Here is a 23,495-nt window from a genome sequence, read left to right as displayed (position 1 = left end):
AGTCCCGATAAGCGCAAAATAGATAGGATGCCGTATCGCTGCGTAATACTATGGTAGCCATTCTGGTTAAGTGTACCTTGAATTCTAAATAAATCACTGACAGTGTCATCATCAAAGCACCCCCACACCATCATACTTCCTCCTCCATGTTTCACAGTGGGAACCACACATGCAGAGATCATCCGTTCACCTACTCTGCGTCTCACAAAGACACGTGGGTTGGAACCAAAAATCTCAAATTTGGACTCATCAGACCAAAGGAGAAATTTCCACCAGTCTAATGTCTATTGCTCGTGTTTCTTGGCCCAAGCAAGTCTCTTCTTCTTATTGGTGGGGCTGTCTTTTGTATACAACCCATACCTTGTCACAACACAACTGATTTAAGAAGGAAAGAAATTGACAGGCACACTGTCAATTGAAATGCATTCCAGGTGACTACCTCATGAAGCTGTTTGAGAGAATGTCAAAATTGTGCAAAGCTGTCGTCAAGGCAAAGGGTGGCTACTTTGAAGAATCTCAAATGTAAAATATATTTTGATTTGTTGAACACTTTTTTGGTTACTACATGATTCCATATGTGTTATTTCATAGTTTTGTTGTCTTCACTACTATTCTACAATGTAGAAAATATCAAAAAGAAAGAAAACCCCTTGAATGAGTAGGTGTGTCCAAACCTTGGTACTGGTAGTGACTGGTAGTGTATGTAAATAAGGTATTTCTGGTTTTTATTTGTAATAAATGTACAACATTTTCTAAAAAAAAATGTTTTTTCGCTTAGTCATTATGGCGCATTATGTGTAGATTGATGAGGAACATGTTTTATTTAATCCATTTTAGAATACGGCTGAAACGTAACAAAATGTGGAAGAAGTCAAGGGGTCTGAATACTTTCCGAAGGCACTGTAGGCCTATACCAGCAAATGTGTATTATATCAACTATAATCAGGTGTCAGTCCAACTGCAACAATGAGGTGTCTTTATCAACTACAGGATATTGTATTCACATTTAGAGCCACGGTGTATCCTCTCTGTTTGAAAGCAACTTTTGTGACCTTTGGTTCGTCTTCCTCAAAATTATTTAGCAAATAAAGTGAATAGCCAGTTATTCTAATTGCAATAACTCATTATCTATTCTAAACATGCCAGTACACTAATTCCCTTTCTTTAGTGATGCAGTGAAATCAACTGCACCACCGTCTTCTGGAGCAAATCCAGGGCATGGTGTACCACCCACATTTTCAAACAAAGAGTCACTATCATAGAATTAGAACCTCTACCAGATTCCAAAACTATGTCCATTCTATTCTATTCTATGGTCACTCCATCGGAGGAGTGCAGAGGAAAGAGGGTGGGCGCAGGATCAGATAAGGCGTCCTGTTTAGTCAGATTCCTGGTTTATTCCCATGACGATGATTCCTCTGCTGTCCCGTCTGCGGTCAGGCTGATTACCCTAGTTAGGCCTGCGGTCAGGCTGATTACCCTAGTTAGGCCTGTGGTCTCTGTCTATTAGATGTTTGTCTCAGACAGCATCCCAAATATCACCCTATTACCTTTAGAGTGCAATACTTTTGACCAGGGCACATAGGGTTAAAATTAGTGCACAATATAGGGAATAGGGTGCTATTTGAGTCGTAAACTCAGACTGGGCTTCCTCCATTCAGTCCTATGGATGTGTTTATAAAGCATAGCGGAGGCTTTTACGGGGGCCAGGGAAAGGTTATCAAAATAAAAAGACTGTAAACATGTTGATGTTGGGGTGCTGTAGTAGACATTACTGTACTTATGTGTATTTAACTCACTTGATTGTGTCAATTAAGCTACAGATGAGGCAATGAGATATATTTGTTTTCTGTCAGACTTGACTGTTTCTGTGGTGCCTACAAGGATCAGAGTCAAGTCAGAGTTTTTTGCCCCGTCTCAATCATTATTGGATCTATTTTTCTAACTTTGAGATATATAACTGATGAGGTTAAATGACACATTTAAATGCACATCTTGTTTAATTGCACCTTTACAAACCTCCACATAAACCGTCCATACATACAGTATCAACCAGACAGACCTAAGGAGACACAGATAAAAACAGGATGGGATGGATGGAGTATACGCACAGAACTCCCCACCTATGTATATAGCTTTATATCAGGAATTCATATTTTCCTGCAATTACTCTCTTAGTAATGATCCCAAACTTTCAAGTAGTTCTATCATTGCACAGGCACTAGGTTTATCTACTGCAGTGGGGGCTGGTGGGAGGAGCTATAGGAGGATGGGCTCATTGTAATGGCTGAAAATGGAATAGATGGAGTCAGAAATGTGGGTTCTATATGTTTAATGTTTTTGATACTGTTCCATTTATTCCATACCAGCCATTACAATGAGCCCATCCTCCTATAGCTCCTCCAACCAGCCTCCAATGATCTATATATTGACTTTCAGTAGCTATAACTGAAATGTTTTCTCCAGCAAAGCAGATCTGCCATTGGAAAGTTAAGAAATGTACATCCTGAATATCTGTAGACCACATTTCCATCTGGACATCAGACATTCATCACACTCTAAAGGAACAATCATCATACAAAACCTTGGTGTCACGTTTAGCTTCTTAGTACCATAATAGAGGACTACTTTTAAATCTGAACTTCATCCTCAAATCAATAAAATAATCTACAAGCAGAAGAAAAAAAAGAAAAAAAAAGTACAAAGCAATAATCTGAATAATTGTTGTAATATAAACATAGATTTGAACATAGATTTTGATTTGATTTAGTCCCACCAATGATTAACGGGTCTGTGAATTGTGATACAGCTCTGGACTGGTGCAGTTCTTGAAAAGTCAAAAGAGCCTAAATTGGACTCAGCCTACTGTACCATGGTTAGGTTTTGACACAGTTCAAACAGAATCCATAAGCGATTCAGATTCCTTTCCACTAACATTGAACAAAAAGTTCAAATTTATTGACAAAGGACATTGCTATTTGTAGATGCACTAGTGCTACCATCTACCTGACAAACTTTGAACTGTGACCACTTTGTGGCAGGGGTAACTAATAAATACTCTCGGAACAGGTTGCATTTGAAAGATGAAAAGCAGAAGACACAATTTGCAGTAAACCGGCACTCCAATCAAATATATTTATAAAAAAACACATCGACAACAACGTAAAACAACAGAAGTAATTACACAATTAGCAATAAAACATTTTTCTTAATTAAGACAGAGTCGATCTCCTCCAATAGGCATGTTGTTTACAGGCCTTTGACAGGTCCCAACAATGCGTATAAACACACATGATTCAGGTGACAACAGAAGAAATAATATCAGTCTTGGAATTCACTGAATTCAAAAATCTCTTCTGAACAAGACAAACATCTCTCAAGACTTTCATGGTCTGTAGCGCTGTGGTGGGCAATAAGGGGCCTATGGTGATAGCGTCCACATTTGTTCAATCCAGTCCAGTTAAGTCCGATCCACCCTACTTCCGGCCAGTGCGATCCAGTCCAATCCAGTCTAGTTTATTCTAGAACGGTTCAGGCCTCGCAGCTACCTCCCCCTGGGTGATGTGTGCCCCCACTCCCTCTCCCCTGCCAGGTCTTCCTCCACAACATTACTATAGCCCTCCTTCTCGATGCAGTCTGCCAGGACGTTGAGTGTGTGGTGTAGTCGTCTGTCCATAGCCTTCAGGTGTGGCTGGATGAGAATGGGTGTCAGTTTGTCCCTCAGCAGAGACTCAGACATCAGACCACTCAGCTGGTACTCCTCCTTCGCCAGCAGCTGCAGACGCAGGTGTGTCGACTTCTTCACTCTGGAAGGACAGGAGGGAATGGAGGAAGTTCATTAATGCTGTTTGATTACAACTTCATATAAAGTCATCAACTTATGATAAGTGAAAACTCAGGTTAAGTGCATTGCAGTTCACCAGTCCCATTTCAAGTAAATTCTGAGAGTTCAGGAAAGCCTACAACAAACAAAGAAAAGTAGGAGCGGTGCTCGACAACTATGACAAAAATCCAACAAAAGGACTTAACAAGAAAATCTTCCAAAATTAGTAATTCGAGGCAGAAAGGATTTGGAGCACTCAACAAAAAAAGCAGAGATTAATTTCTAAAAAAGTTTCAATAGGAGACAGAATGCAATCGGATCATCATCTAATTGGCATTCACATAACTCTTATAGAATTTCCACGCGGACATTGGAAATTTAATCAAAGTTTACTGGAGGACAATTTATTTTTTAACTATAACCTAATAATTCATAATTGAATTTTTCCAGTACAATATAGGTTCATCAAATCACCTTATTGTTTGGGATACCTTTAAAATGTACCTTCAGAGGTCATTCAATTCAATATTCATCAATAATAAAAAAGCAGTTTCTGTCTAAAGAGACAAGACTAACAAGGGAAATACATGAACGAATAGTACAGGTAGATAGCAATAAAAACGATACTAAATATGTTAGAGGAAAAATAAAAAGAACTTGAGGAACTTATTCAAGAACGATCTAATGTAATCTATTACAAAAATAAAGCAAACTGGATGGAATATTGAGAAAAATGCACCAAATTATTCCTGAATCTCCAACACAGGAACGCTAACAAAAGGAATTTGCAGAAACTCGTTACTGAAGACGGAGTCATCTATGACTCCAAATTATATTTTAAAAGAGGAAGCTAAATATTTTAAGCAGATGTTCTCTTTTCCATTTCATCCTCTCCCACTTAATGACGATTACTGTAAAGAATTCTATCCAAATAATACAAAAAATAGAACATTAACAAATGTACAGAAAGATCAATGCAATAACTTTTTGAAGCTATTAAATCCTTTCAGTCTGGAAAAATCCCAGGGCTTGATGGCATACCGGTAGAGGTATATCAAGCCTTTTTAGATATACTCAAAGCTCCATTGTTAGCTACTCCTATAGAAATGGTAGTCTGTCAGGTACTCAACAGGATGGTCTGATTTCACTATTATTAAAACAAGACCCAGATGGCAAATATAAAGATCCAATCTATCTTAAAAACTGAAAGCCTCATTCACATCAATGTTGTGATGCAAAAATACTAGTGAAATGCATAGCACTCAGAATTAAAAAGGTATTGTTCATCCTGATCAGACAGGTTTTTTACATGGACGATACATTGAAGATAATATACGACAACTACTAGAAATAATAGAACATCATGAAACATAAGAAGCCAGGCCTGGTATTTATACCGGATTTTGAAAAGGCCTTTGATAAAGTAAGACTGGATTTCATTTATAAATGCCTGGATTTTTTCAATTTTGGTGATTTTCTCTAAAAGTAATGTATAGCAACCCCAGGTATAAGTTGTAAATAGCAGCTACTTCTCAGAGAGTTTTGAATTGTCAAGAGGAGTTAAACAAGGGTGTCCTCTGTCACAATATCTATTTGTTATGGCCATTGAAATGCTAGCTATTAAAATCATATCAAATAAAATTAGAGGATTAGAAATCCAAGGCTTAAAAACAAAGGTGTCCATGTATGCTGATGACCCAAGTTTTATATTAAGTCTGCAACCTAGATCCCTGCAATGTCTCATTGAAGATCTAGATAACTTTTCTGGACTAAAACCCAATTATGATACATATTGGATCTTTAAAAAAACGTTTACATTACCCTGCAGTTTACCTATACAATGGGCTGATAGTGAAGTAGACATACTTGGTATTCATAACACAAAATATATAAATTAATTTCAATAGAAAACTTGTAAAATAGACCAGATCCTGCAGCCATGGAGAGGTAAATACCTGTCTATTTATGGAAAAATAAGTCTGATTAACTCTGTTTACTCACTTAGTCATGGCGATGCCTACTCCCGATGATTTGTTTTTAAAATCATATGAGCTAAATATATTTCACTTTATCTGGAATACTAAATGATACACAAATGTGAATTGGGTGGGTTGAGATGATTAAATATAAAAACACTAAACCTCTCTCTAAAAGCTTCACTTATTCAAAAGTTTTACTTGAACCCTAAATGGTTCTCAGGTGGATTACTAAAAAAATAACAACCATTCATTTAAAATAATACTTTTTTTAAAGTGTCAGTCTTTTTCAAACAAGCATTGCAGAGCTGGCTACAATTTCAATTTCATCCCCTGAAAAGATAGAACAAATATTACAACAAATATTATGGCTGAACTCAAATGCGCTGGTTGACAAAATACCTGTATTTATACTGTAAATTGGAATGGTAGAGTTATGTCTTTCAGGAAGTTATCAGAATTGTGTGGGAAGGTTTGCTCAATCCAAGATTACAACCAATTGATTTCAGCATTACCCCAAAAATGGAGTGGGAGGAAGTAGGGAACTGGTCTGTCTCCCCAATATAAAGGATCAAAACTGGCAGAGGAATAATAATAGCATTAATAGGAAAGTATACCAGTTTCATTTGAGGACCAGTATGTTGACAGCTGTACCATACAGATTGCAAAATAGTTGAGAAGAGATTTTTCATGTACAAATTCCATGGTACAGTGTGTATGAGTTGATATATAAAATGACGCGAGATTCAAGATTTAATGCCCTTCAGATAAAATTATTATATAGAATTCTTGCCACCAACAAAATCATAAATATTTGGGGCATACAATCATCACAGCTCTGCAGATTTTGTTGTGAGGATAGATAATCAATAGACCATTTATTTTGGTATTGCCCTCAAGTAGCCTGTTTTTGGACTGAAAATGCATAACATTGATCTCAAATTGCACCGTTGGGAGATCTGGAGAAACCGGGCCTGTCAATTACTAATATACTAATACACTTAGTAAAAGTATTTATCTTTAACTCGCAATCTGTGGATTCTATTCGATTAGATAGATTGAAATTGTATGTTAAACATCACATCACAGTTGAAAGATATATGGTGCATCAAAATCCGAAGAGGGTGGCCAGCAGAGATAGGTGGGATGGGGGAAGCTGAGGGTTGGGATGTGGAATTGGAGACAAGTGGGAGTGGAGTTGCAGGGCGGGGGAATGCTTCTACATCTGTATTGCTTGCTGTTTGGGGATTTAGGCTGTGTTTTTGTACAGCACTTTGTGACATCGGCTGATGTAAAAAGGGCGTTATAAATAATGTGATTGATTTGAATGAATGGCGGTCAAAGATAAACGTTTAAAAAAATACGTACAAATAAAATATAACAAAAAGTAAGTTTGAATGACACTGAGGGGCAGTGTTGTTACAGCTAATGCCGGTTTTCCTGAGGCTGATGCAGTGCAGGTGTTTTTACATATGCAATATACACACACTCATTCAAATACACACACATGTGCGCACACACACACACACACACACACACACACACACACACACACACACACACACACACACACACACACACACACACACACACACACACACACACACACACACAAACAAATGGAAATAATGTCATACATGCACTCAAACATATTCAGTTGGCCTTGCTGTTATGATTTTTGTTGTCCTTGATGTCTCTTGTTTTTTGCATTGTTGTTTCTGTTTTGCTTTGTCTTTCTATTTTTTCCTCTTTTGTTCATTTGGTTGGTTGTTGGTTCATTGGGGGGGTCTTGGGGGTGGGGAATGGAGTTATTGTATTTATTTCTTCTCGGGGGGGGACTGTGGGGGGGGGGGGGTAGCTCTTGGGGAACTGTAGGGGGGGATCTTGGAGGGCTGGTAGGAGATCTGTCGACGTGCCCATGAGCAGGGAGTTGACCCTGGTTGCTTCTGTGTGTCGCTCTGCATGGGAGGCTGTTAGATGGCTAATGTGATCTAGTTGTTGAGCGGCTTGTTTTAAATATTCAATAAAAAACAAATGTAAATAATGTATTATTTTGAAAGAATATCTGTCAAATAATTAGCATACAAAATGCGGACACAGTGGACCGATAAGACCATGTGTAGACGCATTTCTGAAAATGTGGGCACGATCAGGACAAAGGACGCATGTTAGCGCCTGTCACGGTCGTTGTATAGAGGAGACCAAGGGGCAGCGTGACATGAATACATTCTTCTTTATTAAAACGAAGAACACTAAACAAACTAACCAACCAAATAACAAAACGACCGTGAAGCTATATAACACAAGTGCTGACAGGCAACTACACATAGACAATAACCCACAAAACCAAAATGGAAAATGGCAACCTAAATAGGATCCCCAATCACAGACAATGATAAACAGCTGCCTCTGATTGGGAACCAATTCAGGCCACCATAGACCTACATTACCTAGACATACAAAACCCCCATAGATATACAAAAACCCTAGACAGGACAAAAACACACATACCCACCTTCGTCACACCCTGACCTGAGCAAAATAATTCAGAAAACATAGATAACTAAGGTCAGGGCGTGACAGCGCCAGAAGTTTATTTATAAACTGGGTGGCTCCAGCCCTGAATGCTGATTGTCTGAAAGCCTTGGTATATCAGACTGTAGGTGGCAATCAACACCCATGCCAACACACTACAATCCTCCACCTCTCCTCCTGTTGCTGCCCATGAACTGGCTGATACAGTTTCCCCTCATGAGACCATCCTCATCCAGGTTGAACCCCCAGTATCCCCCACCACCCAGGAGACCAGCTACACACAAACCCGAATCAAAGAAGACGGGGAGAAAGTCCTGTAGTCCCTCCATTTTAGGGGACCAAAAGTATAGCGACAAATTCGCTTATCTGTGTATTAAAATAGTCAGAAGTTAAGTATTTTTGTCTTTTATGTTTGAAATTATTCATTTTACTATGTTATTAAAAATCAACGTTTAATATATATATATATATATTTTTTTTTATTATTAAAATAAAAAATACCTTATTTCTCATTGTTCAGGATGAATACAGGTGTCTGACGTTTCAGTTTAATTGGTAAGCCCTTGATGTCTGCATGCCCAATGATACATCAAACATGCCAGTTGATGGAAAATATTTAAAAAGTCACTAACCTGCAACATTGGCTTAAAGGCACCAGAATAGACACCTCGTCATGAGAATGCTTTCCAAACCCTCTCCCATTGTCGAGATGGATGATGAAGCTCTCGTTGCCAAACTTCTCAAATGTCTCATAGTGATGACGATCCATGTTGCCTAAGGAGAGATGTCATTTTAGAAAGGGAGCCATGTTGTAGTTGTAGGGGAGAGTGCGGTAAGTTCAGCCAAAGGGGTAAGTTGAGCCACCCTTGTTTCTAGAAAACCATACACAAAATTAATAATTTGACCGCATAATTATGAAGAGGTCATCATTTCATGGAGTCTGTGAACCAAGAAACCACATGGAAAAAGTGGTAAGCGAGTTAGGTCCAAAAACAGATTTTCACCAAGTCAAATGAATGTATTGTGTTAGAGGGTTCATGATGCCAAAGTAGATAATTGTAAGGTTGTTCTATATATCATTATGCATCCCTATAAGATTCAATATGAGGTCCCAAACCTAGGATGAAAGTGTATCCTTGTCGCTGTGTGGGCTAATATAGTGCATTGCGATTGGAAACCCTAATTGATCTACGTGGACAAGTTCTAGCCTGGTTTAGATGTTATCTGTCGGATATCAGTTTGTCTTTGTGGATGGTTTGTCCTCTGACAAATAAATAGTATGTTTCGGGGTTTCTCAAGGTTCCATTCTAGGACTACTATTGTTTTTACTATATATGCTACCTCTTGGTGATGTCATTCGGAAACACAATGTCAACTTTCACAGTTGTGAAGACGACACGCAGTTGTACATTTCGATGAAACATGGTGAAGCCCCAAAATTGTCTACCCTGGAAGCCTGTCTTTTCAGACATAAGGAAGTGGAAAGCAAATGTTTGCCTTTTAAACTCGGACAAAACAGAGAAGCTAGTTCTAGGTCCAAAGAAACAAAGAGATCTGCTGTCGGATCTGACAATGAATGTCAATGGGTGTACAATCATCTCAAATAAAACTGTGAAGGACATCTTCCTTTCTCTGGACCCCGATCTCTCTTTTCAAGAACATATCAAAAATATTTCAAGAGCATCTTTTTTCCATCTTCGTAACATTGCAAAAATCGGAAACTTTTTGTCCAAAAATGATGCAGAAAAACTAATCCACGCTTTTGTCACTTCAAGATTAGACTACTGCAATGCTCTAGTCTCTGGCTATCTGGATAACTAAATAGACTTCAGCTAGTGCTAAATACGGCTGCTAGAATCTTGACTAGAATAAAAAGATTTTGGTCATATTACTCCAGTGCAAGCCTCTCAACACTGGCTTCCTGTCAAGGCTAGGGCTAACTTCAAGTTTTACTGCTAACCTACAAAGCATTACATGGACTCTTACCTAACTCTCTGATATGGTCCTACTGTACATACAGTACCAGTCAAAAGTTTGGACACACCTCCTTATTTTTACTATTTCTACATTGCAGAATAATGAAATAACACATATGGAATCATGTAGTAACCAAAAAAGTGTTAAACAATTCAAAATCTATTTTATATTAGAGAATCTTCAAAGTAGCCACCCTTTGCATTGATGTCAGCTTTGCACACTATTAGCCTTCTCCCAACCAGCTTCATGAGGTTGTCACCTGGAATGCATTTCAATGAACAGGTGTGCCTTGTTAAAAGTTATTTCCTTCTTAATGTGTTTGAGACAATTAGTTGTGTTGTGACAAGGTAGGGGTGGTTTACAGAAGATAGCCCTATTTGGTAAAATACCAAGTCCATATTATGTCAAGAACAGCTCAAATAAGCAATGAGAAACGACAGTCCATCATTACTTAAAGACATGAAGGTCAGTCAATCTGGAAAATTTCAAGAACTTTGAAAGTCGCAAAAACCATCAAGCGCTATGACGAAACTGGCTCTCATGAGAACCGCCACAGGAAAGGAAGACCCAGAGCTACCTCTGCTGCAGAGAATAAGTTCATTAGAGTTAACTGCACCTCAGATTGCAGCCCAAATAATTGCTTCACAGAGTTCAAGTAACAGACACATCTCAACATCAGCTGTTCAGAGACTGCGTGAATCAGGCCTTCATGGTCGAATTGCTGCAAAGAAACCACTACTAAAGGACACCAATAAAAAGAAAAGACTTGCTTGGGCCAAGAAACACCAGCAATGGACATTAGACTGGTGGACATCTGTCCTTTGCTTAGTGGGACTATCATTTGTTTTTCAACAGGACAATGACCCAATACACCTCCAGGCTGTGTAAGGCTGCATCAGATGACCTGGCCTCCACAATCACCCAACTTCAGCCCAATTGAGATAGTTTGTGATGTTGGACTGCAGAGTGAAGGAAAAGCAGCCAACAAGTGCTCAGCATATGTGGGAACTCCTTCAAGACTGTTTGAAAAGCATTCCAGCGGAAGCTGGTTGAGAGAATGCCAAGAGTGTGCAAAGCTGTTTAAAACTTTTTGGTTACTACATTATTCCATGTGTTATTTCATAATGTTGATGTCTTCACTATTATTATACAATGTAGAAAACAGAAACAAATAAAGAAACCCTTGAATAAGTAGGTGTGTCCAAACTTGTGACTGGTACTGTACCTACACGTACGCTATGGTTCGTAGAATTTCTAAGCAAACAGCTGAAGGCAGGGCTTTCTCCTATGGAGCTACATTTTTATGGAACGGTCTGCTGATCGATGTGGTCTCGAGCTTTAAGTCTTTACTGAAGACCCATATCTTCAGTAGGTCCTATGATTGAGTGTAAACTGGTCCAGGGGTGCGAAGGTGAACGGGCACTGGAGTGACTAACCACCCTTGCTGTTATACCCTGCCTGGTTGGCCCTGTCCGGGGGTAACTGTGGACGTGCCACAGTGCATTCTAATTTTTCCAAGAATTGTTTACAATTGTTTACAGATGATTTCACTTATAATTCACTGTATCACAATTCCAGCGGGTCAGAAGTTTGCATACACTAAGTTGACTGTGCCTTTAAACAGCTTGGAAAATTCCAGAAAATTATGTCATGGCTTTAGAAGCTTCTGATAGGCTAATTGGCATCATTTGAGTCAATTGGAGGTGTACCTGTGGATGTATTTCAAGGCCTACCTTCAAACTCTCTTTCCTTGATATCATGGGAAAATATAAAGAAAACATCCAAGAACTCAGAAAAAAAACCTGTAGACCTCCACAAGTCTGGTTCATCCTTGGGAGCAATTTCCAAACACCTGAAGGTACCACGTTCATCTGTACAAACAATAGTATGCAAGTATAAACACCATGGGACCACACAGCCGTCATACCGCTCAGGAAGGAGATGCGTTCTGTCTCCTAGAGATGAAAGTACTTTGGTGCAAGAAGTGAAAATGAATCCCAGAACAACAACCAAGGACCTTGTGAATATGTTGGAGTAAACAGGTACAAATGTATCTATATGTCACGTTCGTCATAAGGAGTAGACCAAGATGCAGCTTGGTATGTTTCCATCCTTTATTTTGGAAATGAAAACTTCAAACAACAACGTGACACTAATAATAATGCTCACTGGCAACTATATCTAGACAAGATCCCACAAAGCACATTGGGAAAATGGCTACCTAAATATGATCCCCAATCAGAGACAACGATAAACAGCTGCGTCTGATTGAGAATCATGTCAGGCCACCATAGAAATACAATTCCCCTAGATAACCCACCATAAATCACACCCCGACCCCAACCAACATAGAGAATAAACAGCTCTCTATGGTCAGGGAGTGAAACTATATCCACAGTAAAACGAGTCGAATATCGACATAACCTGAAAGGCCGCTAGCAAGGAAGAAGCCACTGCTCCAAAACTGCCATAAAAAAGCCAGACTACAGTTTACAGTAAGCAGTTACACCGGAGGGCCCCGGTGGCAATACATTAGTAAAACCAAAAGCTTACCTTGACTTGGAAGAGTTCCAGTGTTATGTTGGATAGTCATAGCCAGCTAGCTTACATAGCATCCCACTGTTTGAGCAGGGTGTTTGAGTAGGCTAAACTAGCTAGCTGCATTTGCTAACGAAGTGAAACTGACAGTAAAAAAAAAAAAAAATGTTAATCTCTCTCTTGCTTCTCCCTCATTTTGGAAGAAATTAATTTGTTAAACTGTTCAACTACTACTCACCACATTTTATGCTCTGCGGTGCTAACTTTTGCTTTCAGTACTAGATTCATTCTCTGATCCTTTGCAGTTATCATAATTACTGTCTATGGAAGGGGGTGAGAACCTTCTAGGTTGTGTTGAAGTCAATGTACCCAGAGAAGAAGGGAAGATAGCTGTCTTCTGGCTACACCATGGTGCTACCCTAGTGCTGCTGAGGCTACTGTAGACCTTCATTGCAAAATAGTATGTTTTAATCAATTATTTGGTGACGTGGATATGTTTAGTATAGTTTAATCTAAAAAGGGTGACTTTTTAACTTCTTATCGCTGCAGGGGCAGTATTGAGTAGCTTGGATGAAAGGTGCCCAGAGTAAACGGCCTGCTCCTCAGTCCCAGTTGCTAATATATGCATATTATTATTAGTATTGGATAGAAAACACTCTGAAGTTTCTAAAACTGTTTGCATGACGTCTGTGAGTATAACATAACTCATATGGCAGGCAAAAACCTGAGAAGAAATCCAAACAGGAAGTGGGAAATCTGAGGTTGGTCGATTTTCAACCCAGCCCCTATTGAATACACAGTGGGATATTGGTTATGTTGCACTTCCTAAGGCTTCCACTAGATGTCAACCGTCTTTAGAAACTTGAATGAGGATTCTACTGTGATGTGGGGCTGGATGAAAGCTCTTTGAGTCAGTGGTCTGGCAGAGAGCCAGGTCCTGGTCACGCGCATTTCACATGACAGCGACCTGCGTTCCATGGCTTTTCTACAGACAATGGAATTCTCCGGTTGGAACGTTATTGAAGATTTATGACAACAACATCCTAAAGATTGATTCTATACTTAGTTTGAAATGTTTCTAAGACCTGTAATATAACTTTTTGAAGTTTACGTCCGACGTTCGGCTGGACCTGCACGAGAACTTGGATTTGTGTACTAAACTCCCTAACAAAAGTAGCTACTTGGACATAAATAATGGACATTATCGAACAACACAAACATTTATTGTGGAACTAGGATTCCTGGGAGTGCATTCTGATGAAGATCATCAAAGGTAAGGGAATATTTATAATGTTATTTCTGATTTCTGTTGACTCCAACATGGCGGATAATTTGTTTTTGTTTTCTGAGCGCCGGTCACAGATTATTGCATGGTTTGCTTTTTCCGTAAAGTAAAAAAAAAATCTGCCACAGCGGTTGCATTAAGGAGAGGTATATCTATATTTCCATGTCTAACAATTGTATTTTCACCGACATTTATAATGAGTATTTCTGTAAAATGATGTGGCTCTCTGCAATATCACCGGATGTTTTTGGATCTAGTGAATGTAACGCGCCAATGTATACTGAGATTTTTTAAACATAAATATGAACTTTATCAAACAAAACATACATGTATTGTGTGGCATGAAGTCCTATGAGTGACATCTGATGAAGATCATCAAAGGTTAGTAATTAATTTTATCTCTATTTGTGCTTTTTGTGACTCCTCTCTTTGGCTGGAAAAATGGCTGTTTTTCTGTGAGTTGGTGGTGACCTAACATAATCGTTTATGGTGCTTTCGCTGTAAAGCCTATTTGAAATCGGACACTGTGGTTGGATTAACAACAAGATGACCTTTAAAATGGTATAAGATACATGTATGTTTGAGGAATTTTAATTATAAGATTTCTGTCGTTTTGAATTTGTCGCCCTGCACTTTCACTGGCTGTTGTCATATCGATCCCGTTAACAAGATTGCAGCCCTAAGAAGAGGGTAAAAAATGTTTTCACTGAGGATGGTTCTCCCCTTCCTCCTCTGAGGAGCCTCCACTGATGTAAGTCACAGGAGGTTGGTGCACCTTAATTGGGAAGAACAGGCTCGTGGTAATGACTGGTGGAATCAGTGGAATGGTATCAGATACATTAAACACATGGTTTCCAGGTGTTTGATGCCATTCCATTTGTGCCTTTCTGGTCATTATTATGAGCCGTCCGCCCCGCAGCAGCCTCCTGTGAAGTATGTATTAAGAGGTGTGGTCTCACCCATGAGGAAGTCAAAGATGGTCATGTCCATGATGTCCAATAGACGGGTGCCGCTGTCGTAGGGAGGGGTCTGTTTAACCTCTTCACAGTAGTCAGGGTCTACCTCCCACCTACACACACACACACACACACACACACACACACACACACACACACACACACACACACACACACACACACACACACACACACACACACACACACACAGCAGAGTAATGATCATATACAGTATGTACATATACCTATCGAGTGAACAACCTTAAAATAAAACTGTTCAACATCTTAACTCTTCAAACTCTACATGGGTGTATAAGCCTGTATATAAATGCACCACTCTATTTGCTATTTTATGTCATCCTTGTATTGGTGCCTTACTCTGCTTTCTTGCGTTTGTTGTAGGATCGTCTCCAGGGGTTTCTCCAGGTCTTGCGTTTTGCCAGGGCCAGGTCTGGGAGGAAGGCAGCCAGAGAACCCTCGATCTGGTCTGGCTTACCGCACAGAGCATGCTCCGTAGAGCAGTAGTACGAACACTCCCCGTAGAAACAGATGTTGTTGGCTGAGAAATTACATAGTTGACATGAATGGCTTAGTTGGTGATATTGATTTGTCAATTTGGTGACCGATAGAACCATCTACAGTCCTTTAACACAGTTGATATGTTCATACTGTGTTTTTTATTATTATAATGTTTAGTATTTTATTAGGATCCCCATTAGCTAATGCTAAAGCAGCAGCTACTCTTCCTGGGGTCCACACAAAACATGAAGCATAACATAATACAGAACATTAATAGACAAGAACAGAACCACATACATTTAAAATAATAATACACTTTCATACATTTATGCCTTAGCAGTCCAAGCATCATGTACTCATTATAACGGCAACCCCGCAGCCATTCATTTTACCATATACTGCATCATTTGCTCTACTGTTACAATTCCTTTGCCTAAGCAGGTCCTGATATCCTAATCTAATCTCACAGCACCAGTTGTTCTGTAAATACCTCAGGAACCAACTGTGTCCTTGGTTCTTCTGTTTGACGCCAATACTATACATAATTATCTGATTCATAGACGCTACCCACTGGACACACAACATTGGTTGTACGTAATTTCAATGAAATTACATTGAACCAACGTGGAATAGACATTGAATTGAATCTGTCTGTGCAGAGTGGGTACTGAATGCAAGTGCAACACACAAAAATGGTTTCACCAAAGTGTGTGAAAAGAGCCATATATCATATCGTAAGGAACCTAAGTTTCACCACTGCTTTGTTCCCCTCACATGAATGCAGAAACCTTATTCGCTAAATTCCCCTGACATGAACAAAGCTACACTAAAGGTATGTGGACACCCCTTCAAATCTGTGGATTCGGCTATTTCAGCCACACCCATTGCTGACAGCTGTATAAAATCGAGCTCACAGCCATGCAATCTCCAAAGACAAACATTGGCACTAGAATGGAATTACTGAAGAGCTCAGTGGCTTTCAACGTGGCACCTTCATAGGATGCCACCGTTCCAATAAGTTAGTTAGTCAAATTTCTGCCCTGCTAGAGCTGCTCTGGTCAACTGTAAGTGCTGCTATTGTGAAGTGGAGACTTCTAGGAGCAACAACAGCTCAGCCACAAAGTGGTAGGACATGCAAGTTCACAGAATGGACTGCCGAGTGCTGAAGTGGGTAGCGCGTAAAAATAGTCTCATTGGTTGCAACACTCACTACCGAGTTCCAAACTGCCTCTGGAAGCAATGTCAGCACAATAACTGTTCAGCGGGGGAGTCATGAAATGTGTTTCCATGGCCGAGCAACTGCACACAAGCCTAAGATCACCATGCGCACCGCCAAGCGTCGGCTGGAGTGGTGTAAAGCTCGCCGCCATTGGACTTTGGAGCAGTGGAAACGTGTTTTCTATAGATTGATGAATCACGCTTCACCATCTGGCAGTCCAATGGACACATCTGGGTTTGACGGATGCCAGGAGAACGCTACCTGCCCCAATGCATAGTGCCAACTGTAAAGTTTGGCGTAGGAATAATGGTCTGGGGCTGTTTTCCATGGTTCAGGCTAGGCTAGGCTCCTTAAAGCTACAGCATACAATGACATTCTAGACGATTCTGTGCTTCCAACATTGTGGCAACAGTTTGTGGAAGGCCCTTTACTGTTTCAGCATAACACTGTCCACGTGCACAAAGCTTGGTCCATACAGAAATGGTTTGTAGAAATTAGTGTGGAAGAACTTTACTGGCCTGCACAGAGCCCTGAACTCAACCCCCCTGATGTGAATAAAGAAAGCTACATTGTTTTGCTAAATTCCCCTAACTTCAATAAAGCTACCTTGTTTTCCTAAATTCCTCTGACATGAATAAAGCTACCTTGTTTCACTAAATTCCCCGAACTTGAATAAAGCTACCTTGTTTTCCTAAATTCCCCTGACTTGAATAAAGCTACCATGTTTTGCTAAATTCCCCTAACTTGAAAAAAGCTACATTGTTTTCCCAAATTCCCCTGACATGAATAAAACTACCTTGTTTTCCTAAATCCCCCTGACATGAATAAAGCTACCTTGTTTCGCTAAATTCCCCTGACTTGAATAAAGCTACCTTGTTTTGCTAAATTCCCCTAAGTTGAATAAAGCTACCTTGTTTTCCTAAATTCCCCTGACATGAATAAAGCTACCTTGTTTTCCTAAATTCCCCTAACATGATCAAAGCTACATTGTTTCTCTAAATCCCCCTGATGTGAATAAAGCTGTATAAGCTTCCCTTGTCAGTTTCATTGAATTTGACTCATTCAGTTTCATTGCTCAAGACAATTGTGTTTGAACCTCAGACTACTGTCCTCTAGGACACAGAGAACAGAGGAGTGTAGCATGTATGGTTCAGTACCTGGTGAGATGAAGAAGGTTCTCCACAGCTTCTTGTCTCTGGTCACGTCCTTGATCTCTTTAGTCATATTCAATAGTCTACCGGCTACAGGAGGGACACGGCGGAAATCCAGGATCCTGCAACAGGACATAGAGAGACATATAGGTCCACATGCTATGCCACCATATTTATTCTACTATTCTTCTTCAAGTAAGCTGTAGTTTATTTTTAACACCACCAGAGGTAGCTGTGACATAAGAGCACTCTGCTTTGAACTGCTACAATAACAGTCTAGGTCATCACAGAAAGTCTAAATGATTTCACATCAAAAGCTCAAATTACTCTATTCTAAATCAGTGATGATAATGATCTAATCAACCATGCTTGGTCTTAATTTACACCATGTAGTTCTGACATATGCTATGTTTCTATTCTACTCTACTGCAATGTGGGAAGGAGACAGTTATCCAGAGAAGGGAGAAGTTGAACACATGCCTCTGATGATGATTCATCTGTGTGTGAACCCAGGTATGTGCACAGAATACTGGCATGTGTGTATGTCCTGTGAATGTGTGTATGCATGAACTATGCAGATGTCCTGTGTTCATAGTATTCTCAGCACGTATGAGACCACTCCAGGGAGATGGAGTCTTCTAACATGAACACGGTCTCTCTCTCTCTCTCTCTCTCTCTCTCTCTCTCTCTCTCTGTCAGTCCCTCTTTCTCTCTCTCTCTCTCTCTGTCAGTCTCTCTCTCTCTCTCCGAGTGCTGTTATTCCTGTCTCTGTGCGTGCTACACACTAATTTTATGCATGTATAACCCCCCTTCTGTTAATGATGACACCACTGTTAACCAGGGATGCTTCAACATTTACCTACCGACATGAACTAGGCCTGGGGGCACAGAGAGAGGGAGAGAGAGAGAAACAGAGAGAGGAAGAGAGAGAGAGAGAGGGAGAGAGAGAGCGAGAGAGAGAGGTAGAGAGAGAGAAACAGAGAGAGAGGGAGAGAGAGAGAGAAACAGAGAGAGTGAGGGAGAGAGAGAGAGAGAGGGAGAGAGAGAGAGAGAAACAGAGAGAGAGAGAGAGAGAGGCATAGCCTTGCTATTGAGAAAGTTCACCGTAGGCAGACCTGGCTCTCAAGAGAAGACAGGCTATGTGCACACTGCCCACAAAATGTGTTGGACACTGAGCTGCACTTCCTAACCTGCCAGATGTATGACCATATTAGAGACACATATTTCCCTCAGATTACCCAGACCCACAAAGTATTTTTGTTGTTGTTGGATAAACTCCCAAATCAATTGGGTAAAATACCACAGTGTGCAATCACAGCAGCAGGATTTGTGACCCTTTACCACAAGAAAAGGGCAAGCATTGAAGAACAAACCCCATTGTAAATATAACCCATACTTTAACTATTTGTACATCGTTACAACACTGTATACAGTATATACAATGCTATGACACTTGAAATGTCTTTATTCTTTTGGAACTTGTGTGAGTGTAATATTTACTGTTGACTTTTTATTGTTTATTTCACTTTTGTTTATCCATTTCACTTGCTTTGGCAATGTCACATTTTTGAGGATCTGAGGACCCATGCCAAATACAGTTCAGTATTTTCAGGAGACTGAAAAGATTTGGCATGGGTCCTCAGATTCTCAAAAAGTTCTACAGCAGCACCACTGACTGGTTGCATCACTGTCTGGTATGGCAACTGCTCGGCCTCGGACAGCAAGGCACTACAGAGGATAGTGCGAACGGCCCAGTACATCACTGGGGCTCAAACTCCAGCCACCCTAGTCATAGACTGTTCTCTCTGTTACTGTTCTCTCTCCTACCTCCACCCTCCTCCTACCTCTACTCTCCCTCCTCTCCCTCCCTCCACCCTCCTCTACCTTCCACCCTCCTGTCCCTCCATCCTCCTCTACCTCTACCCTTCCTCTTCTATCTACACCCTCCCTCTATCTCCACCCTCCTTTACCTCCACCCTCCATCCTCTATCGTCCTCTACCTCCAACTTTCCTCTTCTACCTCCACACTCTCTCCTTTACCTCCACCCTCCTCTCCCTCCATCCTCATCTACCCTTCCTCTTCTACCGCCACCCTCCCTCCTATACCTCCACCCTCCTGTACCTCCATTCTTCTATAACTCCACCCTCCCCCGCTACCTCTACCTCCACCCTCCCCTCCATCCCCTACCTCCACTCTCCCCTCCATATACCTCCACCCTCCTCTACCTCCACCCTACTCTACCCCCACCCTCCCCCTCCCTCCTCTACTTCTACCTCCACCCTCCCTCCTCTACCCTCCCTCCCTTACCTCCACCCTACCTTCTCCACCCTCCCCCTTCTACCTCTACCTCCACCCTCCCCTCCATCCCCTACCTCCACTCTCCCCTCCATCTACCCTTCCTCCTCTACATCTACCCTCCCTCCCTTACCTCCACCCTCCCTTCTCCACCCTCCCCCCTCTTCTACCTCCACCCTCCACTCCATCTACCTCCACGCTCCTCTACCTCCACCCCCACCCTCCCCCATCCCTCCTTTACTTCTACCTCCACCCTCCCTCCTCTACCTCTACCCTCCCTCCCTTACCTCCACCCTCCCCCTCCCTCTTCTACCTACCACCACCCTACATCCTCCCTCTTATTTTCCTCCATCCTCTACCTAAGAGATAACAAGTACATTATCATGACAATCTTCACACCACAGTTGACTACAACTGAGCCAGACAGAGAAAAGCCTTGCTGTGTGAAAAGGGCTGCGACAGGTGACTCCAAACGATATAGTATCATTGACCTGAAAGAAAACTATTAGACCTCCATGTCACTACAGTATGTAGCTATGGAGACCAAACCATGGCATTATTATTATAATACTGAGCACAACCATGGCAGTATTATTTTAATACGGAGCATAACCATGGCAGTATTATTTTAATACGGAGCATAACCATGGCAGTATTATTTTAATACGGAGCATAACCAAGGCAGTATCATTATAATACAGAGTGTAACCATCATGGCAGTATCATTATAATACAGAGTGTAACCATCATGGCAGTATCATTATAATACAGAGTGTAACCATCATGGCAGTATCATTATAATACAGAGTGTAACCATCATGGCAGTATCATTATAATACAGAGTGTAACCATCATGGCAGTATCATTATAATACAGAGTGTAACCATCATGGCAGTATCATTATAATACAGAGTGTAACCATCATGGCAGTATCATTATAATACAGAGTGTAACCATCATGGCAGTATCATTATAATACAGAGTGTAACCATCATGGCAGTATCATTATAATACAGAGTGTAACCATCATGGCAGTATCATTATAATACAGAGTGTAACCATCATGGCAGTATCATTATAATACAGTGTAACCATCATGGCAGTATCATTATAATACAGAGCGTAATCATGGCAGCATTATTATCGTCACACCCTGATCTGTTTCACCTTTCCTTGTTATAGTCTCCACCCCCTCCAGGTGTTGCTTGTTTTCCCCAGTGTATTTATCCCTGTGTTTCCTGTCTCTCTATGCCAGTTCGTCTTGTATGTCCAAGTCAACCAGCGGTTTTTCCTGTTCTTTGCTTTTGCTATTTCTCCTTTTTCTAGTTCTCCCGGTTTTGACCCTTGCCTGTTTCTGGACTCTGTTTGCCTACTCCTTTTGGATTATTAAACATCTCAGACTCCAACTATCTTCCTCCTGTATCTGCATCTGGGTCTCGCCTTGAGTTATGATAATTATAATACGGAGCATAACATAACCATGGCAGTATTTTTATAATACGGAGCATAACATAACCATGGCAGTATTTTTATAATACGGAGCATAACATAACCATGGCAGTATTATTATAATACGGAGCATAACATAACCATGGCAGTATTATTATAATACGGAGCATAACATAACCATGGCAGTATTTTTATAATACGGAGCATAACATAACCATGGCAGTATTATTATAATACGGAGCATAACATAACCATGGCAGTATTTTTATAATACGGAGCATAACATAACCATGGCAGTATTATTATAATACGGAGCATAACATAACCATGGCAGTATTATTATAATACGGAGCATAACATAACCACGGCAGTATTTTTATAATAAGGAGCAAAACATAACCATGGCAGTATTTTTATATTCTGGAGATGAACATTCATGGCAGTATTATTATAATAGAACGTGTAACCATGGCACTACTATTATAATAAAGGGCATAACCATGGCAGTGTTATTATAATAATTTGTTTGTCTCCTTTACATCCAGGAGACCCAGGAAGTTTTCCTTCTAGGATCATTAATGCATTCTTAACAGGCAGGATATAAAGACTTGTAAAGCCAGTGGAGTTCCAGAGCAGGTAGACAGACAGACAGACAGACAGAAAGACAGAAAGACAGAGCAGACAGACAGAGCAGACATGGAAGACAGAGCAGACAGACAGACAGGCAGACAGACAGACAGGCAGACAGGCCAGAAAGAAACAGGTAGACAGAGCCGGGTGGTTGGGTTAGCTAGTCATTGTTAAATTAAATCTATGTCCGAAATGCAATCCTATTCCCTACATAATGCACAACTTTTGGCCGGAGACCAAATGGAATCTTATTCCCTACATAGGGCTTCGGCCAAAAGTAGTGCACTATGGCCTTCCTGCTGTTATAGTCAAGTCCCAAATGGAACCCTATTTCCTACATAGTGCACTACTTTTGACCAGAGCCCTATGGTGCACTATGTAGGAAAAAGGGTTCCATTTGAGATGCACCTATAAGAGCAGGAAGGCAGTGCTCAGCCAGTCAGTCAGTATGACTCATGGGCCTCCTGATGAGTAGAGCTTTAATAGAGTAACACAGAACTCTGCCTGCTAACTGTTCCTCAGATATACAGACATGAGCACCATTTTTACCTGCTGCTAATATGCATCCTTTGTCCTGATCTTCTGATTGTGTCCACATTTTTGATATGAGTCTACACATGCTATTAAAATGAGTGTCTTATCCGTCCACTGTATCTGCCTTGCGACCAGATTTAATGGTCACTCCCTGTATGCCATTTTTAATTGATATAATATTTATTTATTTTCTTTCTTTCTCAACACATATTGATTCCATATGTACAGTAAATGATGACAAAATGAGTGTCTGGCTAACTCCGGAAGTGGTGGGTGTCTGGCTAACTCCTGAGGTGGTGGGTGTCTGGCTAACTCCGGAGGTGGTGGGTGTCTGGCTAACTCCCGAGGTGGTGGGTGTCTGGCTAACTCCCGAGGTGGTGGGTGTCTGACTAACTCCAGAGGTGGTGGGTGTCTGACTAACTCCGGAGGTGGTGGGTGTCTGACTAACTCCGGAGGTGGTGGGTGTCTGGCTAACTCCGGAGGTGGTGGGTGTCTGACTAACTCCGGAGGTGGTGGGTGTCTGGCTAACTCTGGAGGTGGTGGGTGTCTGACTAACTCTGGAGGTGGTGGGTGTCGCGCTAACTCCGGAGGTGGTGGGTGTCTGACT

The 23,495-nt window shown here is 40.8% G+C and overlaps 1 protein-coding gene across 1 annotated transcript in view; it reads right to left on the bottom strand.

Moving 5' to 3' along the window:
• Positions 1 to 1,979: 1,979 nt before the first annotated feature.
• Positions 1,980 to 23,495, bottom strand: part of LOC109900023 (extracellular serine/threonine protein kinase FAM20C) — a 102,313-nt gene continuing 80,797 nt past the window's right edge. Inside the window, exons 5-9 of the mRNA XM_031835283.1 lie at positions 17,986 to 18,101; positions 15,469 to 15,649; positions 15,094 to 15,203; positions 8,967 to 9,108; positions 1,980 to 3,806 (exon numbers count right to left, since the gene is read on the bottom strand). Of these exons, the coding sequence (XP_031691143.1) occupies positions 3,545 to 3,806; positions 8,967 to 9,108; positions 15,094 to 15,203; positions 15,469 to 15,649; positions 17,986 to 18,101 (811 nt within the window). The 3' untranslated portion in view covers positions 1,980 to 3,544. The remainder of the gene's footprint in view (positions 3,807 to 8,966; positions 9,109 to 15,093; positions 15,204 to 15,468; positions 15,650 to 17,985; positions 18,102 to 23,495) is intronic.

The sequence above is a fragment of the Oncorhynchus kisutch genome, linkage group LG11 (genome assembly GCF_002021735.2).
Source record: "Oncorhynchus kisutch isolate 150728-3 linkage group LG11, Okis_V2, whole genome shotgun sequence".
Lineage (NCBI taxonomy): Eukaryota > Metazoa > Chordata > Actinopteri > Salmoniformes > Salmonidae > Oncorhynchus > Oncorhynchus kisutch.
The sequence above is the reverse complement of the archived record's forward strand: the minus strand, read 5'-3'. Positions and strand labels throughout refer to the sequence as shown.